Below are 24,451 nucleotides of genomic sequence, written 5' to 3' on the forward strand. Positions count from 1 at the left end.
ATTTGATTTGACATTTATTCAGATTTCTACATTTTACCTGTTATTTAATTCTAATGCATAAGATACAGACAGGCTATTTTGTATTTTAGGGTTATGTTGGCAATACATCCATTAATTTTGACAAAAAATGGATAAACTTATAATCACCTGGACCTTTAAATTGAGAATTGCAGTTCATGATGATTTAAGCAGTGAAGAGGTCTTAATGTTATGGAGACTTTCAACATGCTTGTAATCCTGTCTCAGCATAAACCCAGAATCATAAAGAAACATGCAGTTAAAAGTCAGCAAATATATGTTACTTTTGACCTAGAAAAATACAGTCTGATGACCATATTTATGTACCTGCACTTTCTAATGTTGGATGTCCTGTGGAGGCTTTCAGTGGCATCCCTTTTTCACCTTTATTGACATGAGGAGTTAAGACATTGATTTGAGAAGAATTGTGTTATGTCAGCCAGGCTAGATTTCATCTTAATGTCCATGTTGCCTGTACCTCTAGAATATAAATACTTTGTTTCCCATTAACTGCTGGTGATTTTTGCACCTTAATTTTCTTATTTTCACTGTTTCAGTATACACTAAGAGTTAGATGAGAGTAGTGTTCTCTAGAACACATGTGGTGCACTGTTTCAGAGAATCACAGAATTTATTTTCTTAATTGGAACCATGACCACTGTGTTATAGAGCTATCTAAAAAATTAAGGTTGAGATGGAGCACATGCTAAATGACATCTGACAACTCTGAATTAGTAGGGCAACAAAACTTTGTTTTCACTATTTTACATACTCTTTTCCCTGCTTTTATTTTCTGTGAGCTATTTGATTTCCTGTGTAACAGTACAAAATTTGACCTTCACGAGCATTGGTAACCTTCTCTTTCTAAACTTTGGCAAGCTGACTTGTAGCTTGTAAAGTTGATTTACAAGCTAGTTCTAAGCTGTTAAAGTTGCTTAAGTTACTGTGACCTGCATTTAAATATGTCGGTGGGAATATGCACCAATGTGGCACCTGATCTTTGTCTCCAGTTACCAAAATCAGGTACATTTGAAGTACGGCATAGCTCCTAGACTTACGCCAAAAAGGAAAGCAGGTCCTGATGTGTTCACAGTATCTCACCTTGTTATAGGAACATTTCTAGACCCCTTGCTGGAATTAACTAAGCACTTCTGACTTCATTCAATCTAAACTTGTTTAGTAGGCTTAAAAATACTGGACTCTGAAAGGGAGATTCCACCATTATGTAACTATGTGTAATACTTTAACCATAGGCAGAGAGCCTGGGTTTTCCTTATCCCAGAATTTCTTAACTTCCTCACCAGTTCATCCAGTTGGAAAGGTAATGCCCCTATAATCTAGTTGAAGATTTTGAAAGTACATACCAGTTTTAGTTTCCTGAAACATTTCAGCAGCACTTCGTAACTGGAAACATTGCAATTCCCTCCCCCCCTCCCCCCAATCATACTTGTGTAAGCATTTGTTTGTATTAATAATCTATACTATTTGTCATTTCTGAAAATTCAACTATCCCATATTCATGCTAATAAAATCATTGTAGCTGCCAGCTTTTGTGCAGCTCCTGGCATAACAACTTGTGCAAGTTATTTAACAAACCAGGTTTTGTGTTCTCACCTTGCTTGTAGATAATTATAAATTTAAAAGATGTGAATGAACCAATGAAAACCAGTGAAATGGCCAAATTAAGCTAAGGTCTAATTAGGAAAGCATGTTCACTCAGTGGTGAAATGTAAATTTTTTAGTTTGCATAATTAGTTTGGAGGTTTTTTGTACATTCAGGTAGAAACTGAAGGAAACACTACCTAAGTGGTGCTGTGTCTTCTTCAGTCAGTGCCTGTGACATATACACAGTATATTTGTGCTGCAGATAATACATAAACACAAGTGTTAACCTGCCATCCAAAAGTCACTTCTAAATGTACAATCTTGCTATGCATAGTTATTTCAATAATGCTGTAAGGGCTAAGGAATTTACTCTGCAGGACTTTCCTACTCTTTCTTTCAGCCACTTTGTGGTGCAATGTCTGTCTGGATTTATGTCCCCTGGTTTTGCCTATGGCAGACGAATATGGTCATGTAGATAGAGATAGCATGACCAAGTAATTATGTTCCTATTTTTAAATACTGAACAGGACTGAAACATAAACCCTGGTAACATAAATGCATGAGATCATTGTTAGGAGGATTTTCTTCCTATGAGCATGAACGTAATGTCACTGGCAATTTACCTGTTCCTCACTAGGCATAGTCAGAGGCTGTGATTTTAGTGCCCATTGCATTATATGTGTAGTTGAGCAGGAAACAGTAATCAGCATACTTTTTGAACCTTGTACTAGCAATGTAAAGTATATGAATAATAACCTACACTGCAATCAAAAAAGTATCTTAGAGAATAGATGTAAGTGAGGTCAAACCTCCCTCTTCTTTATTTTTACTGGAATGGATAAATAGTGCAATTGTTCTCTATTATAAAACTGTTATTAGAATCATATTTTTTTTCTTCTTTACTGCTGCAGTTTTAGCCTTTGGAGTTTGGGTTGTTTAGTTTTTTTTTTTTTTCATTATCTTCCAGTTAATTTTTTTTAACCCTAATTTTACTTAAATCTTTTTTTGTCAGTGACAATCTTTCCACAAGTTGCTTTGAAAAATTTGTGAATCACTCATTCTAGAGTTCATAGTTGTAACCTGAAATGACAGCATAAATTTGAAATTAGAGTACAAGATGTTTACAAGTTTAAACTCTGCTTGGAAGTTTGAAGGCCTATGGGAAATTTCTCCTTGGAAAAGTAAATCAATAGTAACCTTATCTAATTATGTAACAAAGAACAAAATTAAGTCTTAGAAAATCTGAGTCTTCCTATTATAAACAATCTGGTTCATTGGATAGAAGAATTGCCTTTGTGAACAGTGCCACAGTATATGACTTGCTGACCTTTCCTTCCAATTCACTGAGTTCACAGTTAGTGCTGTTATCTTTAAACTCACAAAGCTTCAAATGCCTTTCTATTACTGGGCAATATTTCATTTCTTCATGATAAGAAGTTGGAATAAAGCTGAGATCATGCACTAACCAACCATTTTATCCTGCTATGTTCAGGAGATGAGACAAAGACAAAATTGTAAGGGAAGCCTTACAAAACACCACCTTAGATTTGGCAGTGAACTCTGAGCTCTAAAATCTTCAGAATTATATTTCAGAGGAGTGTTGTGCCCTTTTGAACATGAGATGAACATTAGATGTCTTTTTGTAATGGAATGTTTAGATATATGAGTTGGATGAATAAGAGGAGAGCAACAACAAGCAGGGACAGCAGATTGTGACAGCAGTGAATTGCAGTTGAGTGTGACAGCTGTGACCTGGGGATGCTTTAGACATGAGGTGGCTTTCATTGCCTACCCATGGTTTCAAAGGCTTAGCTTGTTATCAGTTTCACTACATGGTTTTTTTTTTTTTTTTCCACTCAGCAAAAAGATAATATCAAAATATAAATCACATACTTCACATTAATAGCAACTTGAAATAATTCTTCATTGTAGAAGTTAGAACAGAATAGCATGCCATGATCAAAAATTGCAATTTGTCCATGTTGATAATACAAAGAATTAAGGATAAAGGGGAAGAAACAAAAGCCTCCACCTGAAAAAGTGATCAGTGGCACTGTAGTTTTCCAGGAGGCTAAACTTTGCTCATTCTCTAAATTTTATCACAGCACTAATTGTGTTATATTTGTTTATCATTTGTTTATGTATATCTATCTATATATATCTCTATATCTAATTTGCTATTAATTTACCTAACCAAGCGAGCTGCTAAAAGATGTTCATTCACTTTTTCTGTGGCAGCAAGTGTGTGTTCTTACTGATGCAACTTAATGTTGCTATTTTTTTCACCTATAATTATTGGCAAAAAGTACAAATAATAGCCAAAGAGAAGATGAATGATGCTGCCATACACAAATGGTGGAGCAGAGTGCATTTTAATGTCTAATGTCAGAATGGTGGTGAACTTGAAAGGAAACAGACTGAAAAAGGCAAATGAGCAAGTTCACTTTATGGAGAAGAGTGGGCAGCAAAGGAACCGTAGGAGCTTCACCTTAAGACTTCTCTAAATGCTGTCTGAGCAGCCTTGAGTTTAGTGCAGCTTTTAATACCAGAAAATACTAGCCATTGTAAGATGTTTCAGAGTGGAAGAGTTTATTGCTAATTTATTTTCCAGTTACAGAAGACTTTTTAATAGGATTAGAAATGACACATTTTAAAGTATTTCTCAGAATTAGCTGGTACACCATCCTGTAGAGACAGAGGCTGTAGGAAGCACTTTGAAGGTACAATTAGACATAGTAGATAGAAAACCCTTCTACTTTGCTGCTATTACCAACAGAATTTTCCTGTCCTATAACCTTGAGAGAACTGCCAGAATTGTCAATGTATCTGATACTACAGTAAAATATTTAATGTGTCTGTCTGCATGCACTAAGTAAAATTACACCCAAAGCTTATGTTAAAGGACCATCGCTGATTTTCAAAGACATAAGATTAACATTATAAAATATTACAACGCTGCAACCTTAATGCCACACTATTCCATCTGTATATTACAGTGCAATTTTAATTTCTTTATCAAATACCATATATTTCTGCAGAACCCTTACCTAATTCTGTGAATAGTTAGTTATTCTGTATTTGTTTGGTTTGGGGATTTTTTTGTTTTGGTTTGTTTTGTTTTTTTTTTTAATAGGTGTCTGGCCCAGTCTTAACTTACGTTATCTGCCAAATGCAAAAGTTTTCCATAGACCTTTCAGTGCCTTACAGGAAAAGTATTATGCAAGCAGTGGTAGTTACATACTTGCACTTTTTCTGTGAAGCTGGGTGTGCTATAAACATTTAACATGAAGCAAATGAGAGCAAAATTAATTTTATCCCAAACTGGCAGAGGTGTTCTTTTTGGATACCTAACTTGACTTCTTCAGATAATCTATTATTTCTAGAGATACTGGTGCATTCAAACCAGAAATTTTGACATTACTTTAAAGAGATGTTCTTGAATGCAAAGGAAAAGCAGTTAGAAAAAATATTGCAGAATTAAAATAAGACTACCAGCTCTTAAAATGTCTACTTTGCCATATTGGAAAAATAAACATGAAAATAGTTGTATAAAGTGTGAGGTATACTATAAACCAGATTATTTTCTTTTAATCATGACTGCAGATAATATCTTTATGTGTATGAACTTAATACATAACAGGGAAAATCTCCACATTAGAAAAACTTTTTTATTATTATTATTTTTAATTTTTAAAAAATCTGACATTCAGATAAATATGTGCATGCACACTTCTGTTTCTTTAGCATGAGGAGATCAAAGAGTAGCTGGAATCCTTATTATGGCTTAATCGTCTGTATATTAGAGAACACTGTCTCACCTAATTAATTAGTTTTATCTCTATGATAAAAATTATATTTTTTAAAACTTTTAGCACAGTTTTTCTTATAATTAGCTTAGATGATGGTAACTGTGTAGACATGTCTATCAGGTTTTAACTGAATAATGTCTTTTAAAAAAATATATGGGATCCTATCGTTTGCCATGCCTATTTCCGAGGTGCAGTTTGAAGCCAATAGCAGCCATGTGCTCATATGGACCTATTTGTGTCACATGAAATAAATAGCTACACATAACACAGGACACAGAGAAGATAGTACAAACCTTTCTGTTTGGCAGTTTGCATATTCACATATGTAATGGAAAACTGCATGTGTGGTGTAATTTGATACAAAATGGCCATGAGGCCAGGTATGTGGGATGGGATTCATTTTGCTGTCTTTTAGGGTAAACTCAAAATGAGCTCAACATGAGCTCTCAATGTGCACTTGCAGCCTGGAAAACCAATCAGATCCTGGGCTGCATCAAGAGAAGTGTGGCCAGCAGGTCAAGGGAGGTGATTCTCCCCCTCTACTCAGCTCTGGTGAGACCTCACCTAGAGTACTGCGTCCAGTTCTGGAGCCCCTATTACAACAGGGATCTGGAGGTGCTGGTACGTGTCCAGAGAAGGGCCACGAGGATGATCAGAGGGCTGGAGCACCTCTCCTATGAGGACAGACTGAAGTAGTTGGGGCTGTCCAGTCTGGAGAAGAGAAGGCTCCGAGGTATCACAGTATCACAGTATCACCAAGGTTGGAAGAGACCTCAAAGATCATTGAGTCCAACGTGTCACCACAGACCTCATGACTAGACCATGGCACCAAGTGCCACGTCCAGTCCCCTCTTGAACACCTCCAGGGACAGTGACTCCACCACCTCCCTGGGCAGCACATTCCAATGACAAACGACTCTCTCCATGAACTTTCTCCTCACCTCGAGCCTAAACTTCCCCTGGTGCAGCTTGAGACTGTGTCCTAATTGTGGCCTTCCAGTATCTGAAGGGGGCCTACAAGAAGGCTGGGGAGGGACTTCTCAGGATATCAGGTAGTGATAGGACTAGGGGGAATGGAATGAAGCTCGAGGTGGGGAGATTCAGGCTGGATATGAGGAGGAAGTTCTTCACCATGAGAGTGGTGAAGCCCTGGAATGGGTTGTCCAGGGAGATGGTTGAGGTCCTGTCCTTGGAGGTGTTTAAGACTAGGCTGGATGAGGCTGTGGCTAGCTTGATCTAGTGTGGGGTATCCCTGCCCATGGCAGGGGGGTTGGAACTAGATGATCCTTGTGGTCCCTTCCAACCCTGACTGATACTGATACTATGATACCAAAATGCACTGGATCTATTTTAGATAGCTATTTTAGAATGAGGTGAGTTGTACCTCGGAACTGTAAATGCATGGGTGAAAATGAGCCTAAGGTGACTAGTTCATATGTAGGCACTGGTAGTACATACAATGACATTTAGACATTCTTGGTGTTTGGCTGCATGCTTGGGTTGAATTGACCTTGAGGAGTGAATCCCTAGTGGTGCTTCTTAATCTTGAATGGTTGCTTTTCAAGCAAGACCAGATTTTAAACAGAGGAGAGGGGAAAAAAAAAAAAGAAAAAAGGCAGAAAAAGTAAGTAAGAAATTTTCTCACTTTTATGTTTGCAAGTTGCATGGTTGGTTTGGGGTTTTTGTATGCTTTAGAAAGATATTTTATGAGACAAAATATTCATTTGGAAGGCAAAATATAATTTATAAGTTCAATTAAAATGTTACACACACACAAAAAAGAAGATCTCCAAAATAGTTTCCAGGACATTTTTATGAGGATCCACAAAATGCTGAATTCTTTGCTATGAGTCTTCCAGGAATGGTCTTTCTTTATCATGATTCCAAAGTGTCAACAACATGGATGCTGCTCTAGTTTTGCCCATACAGCCAGGGTCCTTCTTGGTACTGACAGACATTTACTTCCTTGCTTGTTTTCAGTCTTTGTAATGTCCCAATGATTTCATCCTATGAAACTTGCTTCCTGGCTATGTCACTGCAATTTATGTGATTTCAAAGAATCTGATTTTCTGTTGTTGCTGAATTACTGTTACAAGATTGCGTCAGCCTACTGTTTGGACTTCCTGTCAGTTAACTGCTGATGATATTCCCAATAACCCAGGAAAGTAAACAGGACAATAAAAAAATCAAGCAAATCTTTTTGTCTGTTTATCTCTTTCTACTTTTAATGTTATCAGTTATCAGTATTGTGACAGGAACAGCAAAGTGGAATCAATGAAAAATGACAAAGATAAAAATAAAACACAAATCAGATTAATTTTAAATGGCCCCAAAGATAAGTCAGTGCAAGGTAGTCAAAAAGAGGTCATTATTAGAAACAGGTCCACTATTTAAAATAATAGTGTGGTTAATGACCTAACAAAACATTTGAACTGATGAATTTTGATTGGGATTAGAAATATGTCTGTAGGAACAAGGTAAGAAAGATGACATACATCAGTGGGAAGTTAACAACATCTTTAGCAAGTTAGTGATAGTACACAAATAAGGAAATAAAAATGAAAACTTACAGCATTCTCTCAGTTCTATAATAGATTTTATAGCAGTGGTTGAGGAATTTAGGAAATAAATATTAGTTCAATTAATTTTGCAGCTCTTTGGACTGTCAGTTTGCAATTTTGTAGCAGTTTAGACTAAAACTGGAGGAAACGTGAAATTGTAAAAGCAAAATATTCCTTTTGCAAGGAATATGAAAGATGCCAAATGAATCAATTTCTTTCACTCATTGAATTAATACAATGAGTATGCCATTTTACAACAAAGCCATTTCTGGAATACTTCTCACACAAGTTCAAAGTAGATCAATAAGGAACTGAAGAGTAAAAAGTCTGTGTTTTGGTCATTGTGAAAGAGATTGTTATACATTTGATGCAAAAAATGCTTAGCAGCCATGTGACTTCCCAGAAGGGTTAGAACATTATAAGCTATTCCTGATTAAAAGGTGGCTGTTGGTTTTTTTTTTTATGTAAAGTGTATGAAACAGTGTGTGTCATGTATCTTTTCCTCCATACAAAGCTACCTAAACTATAGAAAACCATGACACTGAAAATAATTTCATCCTTTGCACTTCAATGGTGTAAAATGCAAACAGCCTTAAAGGAGTTTTTTGAACACAGAAGGGCACCAAGACAGCTGAGTAGTTTTAAAAGAGTTATACCTCTACAGCTGTACTTAGTTGCATGCCTAGAGCTCAGTCTATGCCTAAAATTAAGGATGACTGAGTCTAAGAGATGTCTTACAGAGATCTGGATGAGGGCATTCAGTCTATCATCAGTAAATTTGCTGATGACACCAAGCTGGGGGCAGGAGTTGATCTGCTGGAGGGTAGAGAGGCTCTGCAGAGGGACCTCGACAGGCTGGGCAGATGGGCAGAATCCAACAGCATGAGATTTAACACATCCAAGTGCCGGGTTCTGCACATTGGCTACAACAACCCCATCCAGAGCTACAGGCTGGGGTCAGAGTGGATGGAGAGCAGCCAGGCAGAGAGGGACCTGGGGGTGCTGGTTGACGGTAGGCTGAACATGAGCCTGCGGTGTGCCCAGGCAGCCAAGAGGGCCAATGGCATCCTGGCCTGCATCAAGAACAGTGTGGCCAGCAGGAGCAGGGAGGTCATTCTGCCCCTGTACTCAGCACTGGTTAGGCCGCACCTCGAGTACTGTGTCCAGTTCTGGGCCCCTCAGTTTAGGAAGGATGTTGACTTGCTGGAGTGAGTCCAGAGAAGGGCAACGAAGTTGGTGAAGGGTTTGGAACACAAGCCCTATGAGGAGAGACTGAGGGAGCTGGGGTTGCTTAGCCTGGAGGAGACTCAGGGGTGACCTTATTGCTCTCTACAACTGCCTTAAGGGAGGTTGTAGACAGATGGATGTTGATCTCTTCTCCCAGGCAGCCAGTACCAGAACAAGAGGACACAGTCTCAAGCTGTGCCAGGGGAGGTTTAGGTTGGATGTTAGGAAAAAGTTCTATACAGAGAGAGTGATTTGCCATTGGAATGGGCTGCCCGGGGAGGTGGTGGAGTCACCATCATTGGAGGTGTTCAGGAGGAGACTTGATGAGGTGCTTGGTACCATGGCTTAGTTGTTTTGGTGGTTTGGGTTGGTTGATGGGTTGGACGCGATGATCTTGAAGGTCTCTTCCAATCTGGTTTATTCTATTCTATTCTATTCTAAAAGAAGAGACTGGAAGTATGTGCAGGAGGGAAGTAGTCAGGAGATTAAGGCTATACGTGCAAAATCAGTTGGTTATTGGAAGTAGGCATATCCAAACTTTGTCAGGAACATTCTGGAATTTTGTTTCAGGAAGAGGAGTGGCAAAGATGATGAGTGTTGGTAGAAAAGACTCAGGTGTTGATAGAAAGACACAGGTGAAGAGATCCTAGAGAATGTCACTTCCTTGTTTGTCTTCTTAGGCACAGAAGGGTTAATCATGTACATATTACCTGAAATGTCTTCTTTTTGATAGTGATTAGAGACTGACAGCTGAACTCTACCAACTTCATATTTTGGTATAATTTTAAGGAAGACATTTGGTAATGAGTCGCTTTTCAAACAATGAAAACATGCTGTTGGAACAGAAACAAAAGACAGAGATATAGTGAAGAAAGTATTTGTGGTCTTCTGGATACCATTACTGATATATTGAGATAAATCTTAATAGGAAGTTACTTAAACTTTAGGAATGCATCTTATGATATGGTATTTGCATCTATGCAACGAGCTGTTTGAAAAACATAGATGCATGAAGACACTTCCGTTTTATTTGGAAAGACAGAGACACTGTTACTTTGTGGATAATATATGGTATTCTGGAAAAAAAATGGAATTATTTGTCATTGTAGACACAACTTCAGTCTCTGGCAGTTAAAATCTTAGAGCTGTTCTTTAAAAGATAAAAAAATCGACTCAGTGTCACACTGATGCTTCTGTTATTTGTGAAATGTACTTGATATTGAAGGTCTGTACCTTTGTAATGCCATTGGAATACAAGTATGGGTAAGGGCACTGCATCTCTCTAAAGTGGAAGTTTTATATATGGTAGGTGCACTTTTGGAAGAGTTGAATGTCAAATTCTTGAATGCTTAGGATTCAGTATTTGGATCAATTTGCACCAAGATAAGGAATGCTTGAAATTTGGGCCTTAAGTGTCCAACTGGTTAGTATAGTCTCCATTTCTGATGCGTAATTGAGAGTCTTACCAATTAAAAAAAGTCAGTAAACAGTATGTAAAATTGCTACAAATGCCCTAAAATTTTCAGACTGCTTTTTACTTATGAGTCCCTGTAGAAACAAATAAGGAAGCAAAAATATGGAAAAAAGGTAGCTAGTGAAAGTTATGTTTTACAAGTGTGAAAAATAATGTTTCTTGTTTTCTGGTAAATATTCTCAATAAAGTTTTAGGAACTATTCAGATCATCAGCCAGTAAGTGAAGGGTAGTGTTTATGGAGTCCTGCTGCTACTCCAGAAAGCAGCAGATATTTTGTAGGTTCTGTCTGTTGAGCCACTGTAGGCATCTCAAAACCCTTCAGTGGCTTAAATGATTCAGATATGAGCAGCTGAACTGACCTGTAGGTATTTGGTTTTGGAGGAGGCTCCACTGACTTTGTAATCTATATCACAACTGACCAAAAGGGAGATGGCCCCTTTGTGTAGCATCATAGATAGAGAGCTCTGAAGTTCCATCTCTAACTGAATTTAGATACTTCATTCACATGTGTTCATTACAAATGGAACCCTGCAGTTTCCTCCTCATACTTAATTCTAGCAAAGCAGTCACTCAGATATTTATTTATTTATTTGTTTGTGGGCTTGTTGGGAGACAATGAACCTAATTACTGTACAAGCCAACACCAGATTCTCTAGAGATACCTTTAATTAAGTGGAATTAATTTTCTCCTGGAAGTAGACAAGTTCGAGAAAAAACCTGACTGGACAGTGGGCAGTATCCTAGATGATTTCTGTTGTGAGAATTAAAACAGTAAATTTTGTTTCCTTACACTGTCATGCAGACCTGTAGAAAAGTGGCATTTTACAGAACTTATAAAATAACTCTAATGATCTGAGTTACTTAACTGAGTGCATTTTTGCACATTTGATTTTATGAAGAAGTTTAAAGGCTCAGTGTAAAGCTAGTATTTTGCCATACAAAAAATATTAATCTTTTCTACACAAAATCTCTGGTAAGGAAGACACTTTTTATTGATAATCCAGCACAATGAGTTTATCATTATGACTTTTTAGCGCTAGAGAGTATTTCAATTTATTAGGAGTAGCATTTCCATTTGTTATTGTATCTAGTTTTGATCAAGACAAAAAGTTGCCATAGCCTATAATGTTGATCATGGACTTATGAAGCAAAGATACAAAAAATGAGTTACGGTATTAATTAGTTTTCCATTTCTGCATAGTTAAATCCCATATTTTTTGAGTTTTAAAGGGTATTTTACAAATAAATTGATAAAGCCAGTATATATAGTTTTCTCATAGAGTTTCTCTGCTATGTCTTATTATATGTGAACAGAACTCATTATCTGTTTTGTTTGTGCAGTAATTATATTTTGTTGTCCTCTGCATTCTTTTTGCTCTCTCCGTCTCATAATACGTGCTGTAAAAGCACACATAAATAAATAGGATAAACAAATTAAGCTGTTTAAATAAATTAATTTACTCTGCAGCTCTGTATTCAAATCTTATGTGCTCACTGGATTTCATTTTAATGAAACCCTTCTAAGAACAATACATTGTATGCCAAACAGTGAAATTATATATTAAATGAATGATTAAATATACCGTGTTCCAATTTATACCAAATCTGTGCACTGTGCATGCTTAAATCCTCCTAAATCTAATGAAATAAATCTTCTACATTCTGAAAACATCTGCATTATAATCCTCCTCTTGAATACCCAGTTCATGGACATATAAACACAATCAAAATCATAATAAGCCTAGAGCTATGATGCAGTTAAACTATCCTCATCAATGTTTTTGACTTAAAACCCTGAGACTGTTAAAGTGGAATCCACTTAAATATCTTGAAACAGTGCTCTGAAATGCCTTCTCTCACTCTATCAATAAACCCATTGAATCACTTTGCAATCAGAATCTGAAGTTTAGCAAGTATTATCTATTGATTACTCTGTTGCTAAGTTCTGTAGGAATGCATTTAGAGAAATAAATATTCATCTTGAAATTGTGAATGAAAGATAATAACTGCCACAAAAGCAATTGGTGTGTGAGGAATGTGATGTTCTTTTGAGAAAAATTTTTAGGCATTTGCAGCACCAAATTTTCATACATGTTACTAAACATGTAGTAATTGTGTTATTTCATTACTGAAGGCTTTTAATAAGTTGGATGTATGTGGGTTTTTTTATTGGTTTTAGTTTGTTTCAGTTTGTTTTTTTTTTTTTGGGAGGGGGGGTTGTTTGTTGGTTGTTTTGGGATGTTTTGGGTTGGTTTTGTTTGTTTTTTTCTATAGGACTCATGATCTTGATTATCCAAAGGAAAAAACAACCAATCATAACTCCACTAGTTTAGCATTTTCAGTCCTTCCAATGTATTTCCTTTAGAGGAACTAGTTCCTTTTTCAGTATTTGATTAAAACAACCTATCTCACACATATTTTAGCAATGATATAAAGTCATTGAGGAACGAGAGAGAATTTTCTAGAAAGGACTGTTATGTGCTCATCTCCTTCTGTTTATTGTTTCTGTCAAAGTTCTGTGTAAATGTCAGATGTATCTATCTGCTGCACAGTGATGGTTCTCACAGAGCTATCACAGAACAACAGACGTGCAGTTCAAACCATCACAGTCCTCATGCTCTAATTTCCAAAATCAAGGAACATCTTGAAGTGCATCACAGCTCCTCCTCACTAGCATTCTCTTGGATAGAAAAGCATAAATGGATACTTTCCCTCATTTTGAAGTAGCGATATGGCCAGTGGTATGGCCACACCCTTTCCATTCCATTCCTGGAGGTTTTTGCTCCAGGGTATAAACACACATTTTAATTTCATCAGCCATGTTACCTCTATAGGTTCAGCAAGAAGTTTATATTTTCTGTATGTCCCATAAGCACTTGCACAAGATCTCATCAATTAAGAAACCTTTTAAATTAAAATAGGGAGTGAAATTCAGCATAAGCTAAAGCAACAGAGTCTGGTCTGCATTTATTTACAAAAGTACATTATTCCTACTCCCATAAGGCTAAAAAACTGTAAACCAAAGTGTGTATTTCCAGTTGAACAGCATACTGATAGAAACGAGGGGGGGAAAATAGCCTCAAATTAGAACAAACCCCTTGTTTTTATAAATAGTCCAGAAGGCAGTTTAAAACCCTGACAGGATGAGCTGCACTCACATTGCATACTCAAACATAAGGTCTGATGTCCTAAAATTGCCAAGTTTCATTTCAGAATAAACTGCAATCCTCTCTTGAGCAGAGGAAAGAATAGGTTGTAATTTAGATGGAGATACAGTTTAGGGAAGTGATGTTTGGAAACAAAGTTTTGATTTAACACTGCCTTTTTTTTTTTGCAATTATTTTTTTGTGGGGTCTAGGAACGTGTTCCAGACAGCCCTTCTCCTGCTCCTTCCCTTGAAGAGGGCCGAAGACCTGGCAGTCATCCATCCTCTCATCGAAGCAGCAGTGTGTCCAGCTCTCCTGCACGGACCGAGAGCTCTTCAGACAGAATCCGTAGGTCACATTCTTCTCCTTGTCAACACTTTAGATTTGATTAGGTGCAGCTGGTTTTTCTAATCAAAATGCCCTCCTCTTAAATAGATCTCATATGTATCATGTTCGGAAGTTCAGCTGCAATAACTATCTCCCAACATTATGCTCCCCAGTTTGCAGCATCATAATATCTGATGCTACATTAATGGGTACTGATATAAACTGCCATCATGTCATATTAAACATAAAGATATGAACTATGAAATACAGAATTGCAGCCGGGAAGCAATTTGCTAGATTAGTTTTAGAACTGAACATACAGTGTAAACATTTTTTAAAGAAATTGAGTTTCATTTAATCTGGTTACTCTAGTTTGATTCCTAAATTGGATCTGACTTCATAAGCAGCATTTTGCATAGTAGAACTGCTTGGTAAGGGGAAGAATTAGGTTAAATAAATAAAAAACATGCACAGCTTAGAAATTTTCAAAATGTAAAAATTGATAATGGTGAGAAACATGATGCAGAGAGTATTATCACCTCATAGCTCATAAGGGGTGAAGTGAAATTAAACCATGGTGCCTCAGACTGATACCCTTTTTGTCCAGTTTCCCTGTACAAGATGTAAATTACATGGCAAAGACCTTGAATTCTATGGTATTGTAGTGTAATAACCTGGAAATGAAGGGTTTAAATATATTATTTTATGGATATTCACTTAAATTCATATTACTCTTGTCCATTACTTTGATGATTGTTCCATTGCAAGTTTTTGTACTTTTAAAGCATCTTTCCACAGTAGAATTGGTTAGTAAGTGAAACTGGAGAATTTGGCATGCAGAAAGAAGACCATGAAATAGCTTCATGAAATACATGGTCCTGTTGATTAGATGCAGCACATGTGTCTTTTAGACTGCTTCCTCTAAGGCTTTCATACTCAGGAAGCTGACTATTTATTGACCTTCAGATGAAAGATCTTTCATTACTATGTGATGAAAAATTACTTACCAAAGAAATTAAATGAGGCCTGACCATGACAAACTGAAAATTCTGTTTTCTTATCACTTAGAGAATTCACAATGCAGATTAAACTAGCATCCCATATATGGTGACCTATTTCCCCACTTTCATTGTATTTTCTTTCCCTCGTCCAGCTGAGAGGGGGAGTCATACAGCAGCTTTCATGAGCCCCTGGCATCCAGCGAGGGAACCCACCACAAAGTCCACCAGTAAAGTTCTGGGAAAAAACTCTCAAGCCTGGATTGTTAATGTATTTTAATTGACTAAAAAGTGTTTTTTTTTCCCCACAACCATTGAAGATTTCCCCCATTGTTCTCTAAATAAATACATTTTAAAAAATAAATTAAAATTGAGAGGTACTTTCTGGTTTTGCTATGGAATGACCCTTTTCTTTTTTTAAAGAAATCTCACTGTTAACTTACTCTGCTTACTTACCAGGAGAGAAGAGTGAGACGGTTGCACATTATTTCTTCCAACATGAACATAGCAGAGTTTCTTAATTACTGGATCACTTCAGTACCTTGATTTACTTATAAAACAACTCTTCCATATCTGATTTGTTAATATTCGTGTCTGATTCTTAAGTACATCTGCTTTTGTGGTGCCAGCAAGAGTAAGATATAGGTTACATAGAAAATTACTACAAGAATGTAGGTTGCCTATGAAAAAATGCTTTACTGGAAATGTCATAAGGCTCTTGCAAATATATTCCTTCAGGGAAAAAAGCATAGGGTTATAAACTACCTCATATGGATGTCTGAGGTATGTTTGAGAGTTACATAGTTTAGAAGATCTTGTCAAGCTAACTGCTTTTCAAGAATTGCTTCATTTTACTGTTGCACAATATATTTTGTAAAATAGTGTTTGTCACCTGGAAGGCTACAGTTCTTAGTTTTAGGAAGTTAGGGGCTGCATATTGGTAATGGCAATATGCTAGAATGTACAACTAAATAAAAGGATTAAATTAATAAGTATCTCACATGGAACCTTCTGTGCTTTCTGGTTTGCTTCATTTCACATTTTAGCTCTTGTTAAATAAACAAGAAAATGTTTGCAAACATCCAACTTTGTGTGAAAAGACACTGAACTCTTCTTTTGAAAATTAATTGTTTTAAATCAGAAGTAACAGGGAGAAACTCGTTACACTGTGTGGTTACTGGTAGCACTAATTAAGTAACTTTGTTAGAATCCTTGTATAATTAGGAGGAAGACTATATAAGATAGGTACAAAAGTGCACTGCTAATATGACAACTGATTTTCTGTCTGCCTGTGCTTGTGCCTAGCAGCTGTCCATCAGAATGGGCTATCTATGAACCAAATGCTGATGGGTTTGTCACCTAATGTCCTGCCTGGACCTAAGGAGGGTGATCTGGCTGGTCATGACGTGGGACATGAGACAAAAAGAATGCACATTGAGAAAGGTAACATGAATATCATGATTCTACTGTTTCAATGTAAAGCAAGTGTTGTCTCAACAGATAAATAGTATTATAGTTGTGATATTTTTTATTAATTGGGATTTTTTTTGTTGTTGTTTCACAAATTAAATGTTAACAGGATGATAGCTTTCTTGATTCTTGTACTTTTTAGTCCTTAATATTGATGAACAATATTTGTATGAGCGAGGAATTTCATATATATTAGAAAGAATGATGAGCGAAAAACAGTTTTACATTGCTGTTTTGTCTCTGACCCTTCTACAAGACTGTTTAGGTATTAAGTTTGTGTCTCTCTCCAGTTGACTTTAATGACCTACTTCCCAAAGGGCCTGAGCACCGTGAAAATTAGTCCACGTGTGCAAAAAGGAAAAAGGCTAATACCACACCATTAAATTAGGGAATTGCATAAAATGAGGCTGGTATACATTATATAATGGGATTTAAATTTAATTGAGTATATAACCAAAGTGTTTGATCTAGGTGAATAGTCCACATGCACTTATGCAGATTATGACACCATTTCATCTCTGTTGTTACTCAAAGTTCCCGTTCAGGGTGGTTACAGGGGACTTTAGAGGGGTGATGCCGGTCTTCTAAAAGGTGCATTTCATGTTATATTTACTTCATATATGTGAATTTTAAGTATTATAGACTAGAAAGATTTTAGTTAAAGAGAGGCTAGGAAATATGACATACCCTTTGAAAAAATATACTTTGGTCTTATCAGAAAAATCAGTTTTTGGAGAACAATAAGAGAAAAAGTAAGAAGTATAATTGTGAGACACTGAAACAATGCGAAGGAAACTGCTGCAGTAATGAGGATTTTAGTATAAGACATTTTGTGCCATATATTAATAGTTATGATACCTTCTCTGTCTTGTGCTTGAACACTGAGATATGAAAAAGAATTAAAATCTGGACAATTCTATTCTGGACAGGTGGCATTTTTTAATAGGATTACCAGAAAAATTAATGGAAACAACATTTCTTTTATATAAACCATTTAGTCTGGTTCATTGCACACACAACCTGTTTCAGCTTATACTATGCCCTCACTCAGCCCCTGCAAATTGTATCCCTGCTGTGAAGTATGATGTGATCAAATAGGTTTGTTTTGAATTTCCATAAATGATTTTATTTCAGCCTTTGAAGTTACTCATTTAAGTGTAATCAGACTGGTAAATCCTGCAAGGAGAAGTACACATTAGGAATTGTTACTGGTTTTGCATGTCATCTAGGTTTTTTTTAAAGGCTTTGTTTAAAATGGTGCACCAAACGTATTTTCCAATCTGTTGCCAGTTCACGTTTTTTGCAAGGTCTGTTCTCAGTAAAACTGCTGAGAATTCTCTTTTTAACTCAGTCCTTGTTTAGGTCAAACCTTCTTTTTTTTTCCTTTTATTTTTTTTTTTTATGTTCTTTTTCCCCCCCTCTGTTCCAGCCTACTGAATTAATGGTAAATATTCATGGGCTATCTAGATTGATAGGTTATACTAAATTAAAAATTGTTTTCTGCCATGACTACATTTATCATGTCTCTGATACCAATCTTGTAACTTTAATACTAATCTAATCTGTATTAAAACAAGTGATTTAACTTACAGATATTTGAAGAGAGAGTAATTATGTACTTCTGTCACTTACAGCTTACAATCAGATTTCCAAACTGTTGCTTACCACTGCAAATCAGGCAGAAGGCAACCATATCTAAACAATGCAGACATCTAGGTGGTGGTGCTCTTGTTGTTGAAACCCCATCATCTTCACCATGTGATTTAAAAGAAAAAGAAAGAGAGGAAGGCAGAAGTTCTCTATAAGCATTATGAAGCATTTAAATGTTATTGTATTTTCTTCTGAGCCACTTCTGTTGGCAGAAGTCTAGCAGCTGCAATTAAAATGGTTTTTTTAATTGCACCTGCAAAGCCTGGGAATTCTGCCTGGTAAAGAAAGCCTTGTCTTTTCCCTTGTCTCTTCTTCCCTTCAAAAAAAAAAATGGATAGACTCAAAAAGTGATCTGAGGTTAGGGAAAATTTATTTACAGTCAACAGAGAATTTAAAGGGGGAACAAAGTTATAGCAGAGGCAACTGATCAACACAACAAATTTTGAGAAGACTTAGTATATATACTGTCAGAAGGATAAGTCATTTGTCTGACCTGATCTGTGAGTTGGATACAGGAGAGAAAACACTATTTATCTGTTATAAAAAAAAGGACCTAATTCACCCAGTCTATGCAACATAGTGCAGTATGTTTAGAAACAGCTGGTACTATTGGCACTTGCAAACCAAGTAACAGTTTGAGGACATTCAGTCTATCATATGCATTTTTATTAAAAATTCAACCATAATTATTATTACTGGCAAAAAAGAGTTTATTTTACTTAGGTAGTCTAAGCTACCAGTAAATCTCTTATGGGATTTTGTTTGAATATTTGTTTTTTTGGTGGTTGTTTTGTTTTGCCTTTAGACTGTCTTCAAAATCCGTTCTCAGGTCCTTGAGTGACTTCACCTTCCACTGTAGTCAGATTCTCATTATCCTACCAAGAATCAAGTTAGGTTCTACGGATCAGATTCTCTGTCTATTAAAACAGTATTTGGGGCAATATTTGTTGCAGGAAAATGAAGAGTTTCTCTTCTCAAAGACCATATGTTAACCATTGATGTTGGGAACATCTTCCAGCTACTGACTCCAGATGTGCAGCTTGGCTTGTCCTAGTTTCCTGTCAGGGCAAGGCCCATTGTACATACCTGCAGTTCCACTCACTTGTGAGAAGAAAACTTAGATTTCCTAAGGGTTCTGTTGTAGTCCAGTTAGGTTCATAGTCTGGACTAAAGGGGATTACAGGAGGCACTGCAGAGCAGTTCTGCCCCACCGTTCATAAAAAAACTCAAGATGTAATTATCTATATGAACAGAAAATTCACCTACTATAGTTTTCCAGGATTTTTTCCTTATTGGAGGATAGTGGATTTTCCAGTTTTACTGAAAGTGGGCTGTAGAAATACAAACAATCCTGGGAAGAATGAGATAAGTTCAAGTACATGATCTTAGTTCAGGTACTTGACAGCTGTCATCAAAACCAAGTGTCTAATTTTGTAAGCTGTAATTATGGAATATTTGATGAAACAAGTTTGGGTTTATTAGATTGTATTTCACAAGAAGCATTTCACAAGGAGGTGATTCAAGACAGCCAGCATAGCTTCACCAAGGGCAAGTCCTGCCTGACCAGCTTAGTGGCTTTCTGTGGTGGAGTAACTATATCAGTGCAGAAGAGAAGACCAAAAAATGTTGTCTGTGTGGACTTTGACACAGTCCCCACAACATCCTTCTCTCTGAGTTGGAGAGATAAGGATTTTATGGGTGGACTGTCCAGTGGATAAGGAATTTGTTGGATGATCACATCCAAAGGTCAGATGATCCACGTCAACAGTTCAATGTTCACATGGAGACAGGTGACAAGTGGTGTCCCTCAAGGGTCTGTATTGAGGCCAGTGCTGTTCAATCTTTATCAATGATATTGACAGTGATATTGAGTGCACCCTTTGCAAATTTGCAGCTGATACAAAGCTGAGAGGTGTGATTCATAATTCTGAGAGATGGGATGCCATGCAGAGGGACCTGGACAGGATGGAGGGATGCACTTTGGGGTGATGGTGGATTAGAAACTGGACAGAAGCCAACAGTGTGTGCTTGCAGCCCAGAAGGCCAGTTGCATCCTGGGTTGCATCAAAAGAAGCGTGGCCAGCAGATGGAGAGAGGTGATTCTGCCACTTACTCTGCTAAGTGATACCTCCCCTGGAGTACTATGTACAGGTTTGAAGCCCTCAACATAGGAGGGACATCGACCTGATGGAGAGGGTCCACAGGAGGGCCACGAAAATGATCAGGGGGTTCGAGCACCTCTGCTATGAGGACAGGCTGAGGGAGCTGGGGTTGTTCAGCCTGGAGAAGGGGAGGTTCTGGGGAGACCTAATAGTAGCCTCCCAGTACCTGAAGCAGGCCTACAACAAGACTGGAGAGGGACTATTTACAAAGACCTGGAGTGATAGGATGTGGGGCAGTGGTTTGATATTAGAGAAGTGTAGATTTAGGTTGGATGTTAGGAACAAGTGCTTTACATGAGGGTGGTGGAACACTGGAACAGGTTGTCCAGGGAGGTAGTTGAGGCCACACCCTTGGAGATATTCAAGGTCAGGTTCAACAAGTCTCTGATCAACCTGATCTAATGGAGGATGTCCCTGCTTAGTGCAGGGGGATTGGACTAGATGACCTTTGGAGCTCCCTTCCATCCCAAACCATTTTATGAATCTATGACGTATATATAGAGGTGTCATTAGAAAACAGCCATTCAGGTTTTTATGTTAAAATTGCATCTCTAAGTGTTTTAATGTAAAGGTAAGTGTCTGTGACTCAAAGAGTTTGCTCTGGATTGTCCCTGAATTTTGGTAAGTTATATTTTATCATTTATCCTCCTCTGCTGTTATCTAATGTTCTGCAGATCTCCCAGTCTGAAGTTGTGAGAAGTTGTGATTTTTTTTTATGGTGCTGAGTACTTGTTCAGCTCTTCAGTTGTCTGTTAGATCTAGAAATAGTATAGGAAGGAAAAGTAAGAGGACAACCTAAGGACTAGGTTATGGAATCACAGAATGTTAGAGGTTGGAAGGGACCTTCAGAGATCATCGAGTCCAACCCCCCTGCCAAAAGCAATATCACCTAGGGTAGTCCACACAGGAATGCATCCAGGTGGGTTTTGAAAGTCTCCAGAGAAAGACACTCCACAACCTCTCTGGGCAGCCTGTTCCAGTGCTCCATCACCCTCACTATAAAGAAATTTCTCCTCATGTTGAGGTGAAACCTTCTATGTTCAAATTTTATCCATTGTTCCTTGCCTTATTACTGTGCACCACCAAAAAGAGATTGCCCTCCCACCACTTGACACCCACCCCTCAAGCATTTATACACACTGATGAGATCCCCTCTCAGTCTTCTCAAGACTAAACAGCCCCAGTCTCTCTTCACAGGGGAGATGCTCAAGTCGCCTAATAATCCTTGTGGCTCTCTGTTGGACTCTCCAGCAGGTCCCTGTCTCTTGAACTTGAGAACCCAAAAGTGGACACAGTGTCCCAGGTGTGGTCTCACCAGAGCAGAGTAGAGGGGAAGAAGAATTTCCCTAGACCTGCTGGACACACTTTTCTTGATGCACCCCAGGATTCCAGTGGCCCTCTTGGCCACAAGGGCACATTGCTGTCCCGTGGAGAACTTGCTGTCCACCAGGACTCCAAGGTCCTTCTTCATAGAGCTGCTTTCCAGCAGGGCATCCCCTAACTTTTACTGGTTCCTGCTGTTATTCCTCCCCAGATGCAGGACCCTGAACTTGTCTTTACTGAACTTCATGAAGTTTGCCTTCACCCAGCTCTCCAGCCTGTCCAGATCTCTTTGGATGGCAACACAGCCTAAGGGGGTGTCATGATCCTCTTCTTGCTTATTGATCCATAGTATTTCCCAAAACAGAGTTAAAAGTTAAAACACACACCCCTTGGAGATATGAATCCTAATACCTTGTATGAAGAAGAGAGAATCAAACTTGTGACGTTGTCTGGACAGTATCTTTAATCACTATGCTTTGTATGAGAGGGAAATATATTTTACCATTGTCTCTTTGCCTTTATGACTCAGACTCTGGTCATACAAGGTCCCCAGGGTAGAATTTACAGCTCAGTCCTGATGCCAGAGTTTCTCTATTTACTAGCACCATTTACCTGCATGTGGTTTTCTGTTAACTGGTTCTATAAGGTTCTGCTTATTAAATTCAATAGATACTAACTCAACAGTGGCTGTTTTGGGTAATGTTAAAGTGATGTTGAATGCAGTGCCTGTTCTTAACAGCCCCTAACTGGTATCTGTGTAACAATACCTATCCTGTGGACCATATGGGAATGTAAGACCCAGCTCAGGTCCAGCCAAGATTCCCTCCTGGGGGACAAATGCCTAAAAGTTAGTTGCTTTTATACCAAATTCAGATGCTTAAGTATTTTATTGGATCTGGCCTTAGGGCATCAGATTAGAATTTTCTGTCTGCATCAATTTATATTTTTTTAGATTGACACCAACAGCAAATGAAGCCTGAATGTCATGCTTACATTTTAAATTGAATATGTTATTTGAGGTGTTATGGGAAGGACACTGGCTTGCTGAAAATATGCATTCTGGTTTCTGTAACAAAATATAAAATATTCACCATGTTCACAAAAGGAGCTAAACTATTTCTTTCAGCAAAGCTTTTAAACTATGACATTAATGGAAATTTCTCAAGTAATTTTCAGATAATCAACAACAACTGTTTTCTGACTGCTATGATAGCAGCAATTAAGGTATGACTTTATCAAATCCACATATTAAAAAGTCCCAGTCTTTCTCTCAGATTTTATTTTATGTCCCCCTGTAGAGATGTAAGCAATCAGACCTCTGGCTAATATCTTGGAATACTGAAATGCCAAAATATCCTTAGTGCAAAATGGAGAGTGATTTAAATATTCCAGAGTTGTAATTAGAATTGTATTTTCATGTTAGCATCCATACATCAAAAAGGGAACTAATGATATGTATGTCTTCCTATATGGTTAGGCATTCATTCTGCACAATCAGCAGTAAATTCTTTTATGATATGTGCATAGTGTAAATATATATGAAGCACACTTACTCACCTTAAAAAGCATAGAAATGTGTTTTTATAAGTATAAAATACTCAAAGGAAGTTTTAGCATCAGCAAAGATTCTCTTCTACCTGAGCTGTCCTCTCACAGAGTCAGCAAACAAATGATGAGGACTTATGCATCAATTCTGCCTGTGGTCTGTGTTTATCGTTTGTTCTCTGAGAAAACTCTTTTGTAAAGAGAGCTATTACCAGCTGACAAGAATTTTCATTCACAGCTGTGCTCTCCAATTTCTTGAGTAAACATACTTTTGGTTCATCTTCATTTTTGTGTACGTAAATGCACAGAGATACGTCTACAGTAGGTTTATTCTATGGTTCTATTAAAAGTGCTGTGTTTTAATATAATAATAAGAATATAAACAGACTGTGATAGGTATCTACATGTGACTGTATTTACAGTTAACACATTTCAAGTCTACATTCTTGCTTAATTTAAAAAATGTTAGCATATTAGTTTGTAATTCCTTAAGGTAACAAGTTCGGACCATGTATTTATACAGAATCATAGAATGGCCTGGGTTGGAAGGCAGCTCCAAAGGTCATCTAGGCCAAACCCCTCTGCAGTAAGCAGGGGCACCCTCAAGGAGGTAAGGTTGCCCAGAGCTCTGTTGAGTCTCACCTTGAATATCTCCAGAGATGGGGCCCCAACCACCTCCATGGGCAACCTGTTCCAGTGTTCCACTACCCTCATGGTAAAGAACTTGTTCCTGACATCCATGTATCATCTATCACACTGTGAAAGTGATCTTGATTGAACTTTATTTTTCAAACTCTAAACAAATAGTAGTCAAATTTGTAACCTCTGACAGTTAGTATAAAGATCCACTAAATGAAATGTTCAAGAAAGCCAGTATCATCCTTTCCACGCTCTAGTTGGTGTGTCTTTTCACTCAGGCCAAGAGGCTCAAGAATGCTTCAAGTGCATTAAAAGCTTTTACCGTTAATGGACTACAAAGGTGAAAAAATGAAATAGCAAGTTTTTTTTCTTAATGGGTTATTATTTACTAAGAAACCAGAAAACATTTCTTTCTGTTGCACAGAAAATACAGAAGCCTTTCATATTGCCAAATAGACTATGAATAGTGTGTGTATGCCGCAAGGAGTGCAAAGGT

At 37.4% G+C, this 24,451-nt stretch overlaps 1 protein-coding gene across 4 annotated transcripts in view; it reads left to right on the plus strand.

Moving 5' to 3' along the window:
- DACH1 (dachshund family transcription factor 1) overlaps positions 1 to 24,451 on the plus strand; it is a 372,242-nt gene that overhangs the window by 251,095 nt on the left and 96,696 nt on the right. For all 4 annotated transcript variants that reach the window (XM_054163025.1, XM_054163024.1, XM_054163026.1 and 1 more), the window contains 2 exons: positions 14,054 to 14,189; positions 16,475 to 16,609. In XM_054163025.1, coding sequence (XP_054019000.1) covers positions 14,054 to 14,189; positions 16,475 to 16,609 — 271 coding nt within the window. The remainder of the gene's footprint in view (positions 1 to 14,053; positions 14,190 to 16,474; positions 16,610 to 24,451) is intronic.

This window comes from Dryobates pubescens, chromosome 7 (assembly GCF_014839835.1).
Source record: "Dryobates pubescens isolate bDryPub1 chromosome 7, bDryPub1.pri, whole genome shotgun sequence".
Taxonomy (NCBI): Eukaryota; Metazoa; Chordata; class Aves; order Piciformes; family Picidae; genus Dryobates; species Dryobates pubescens.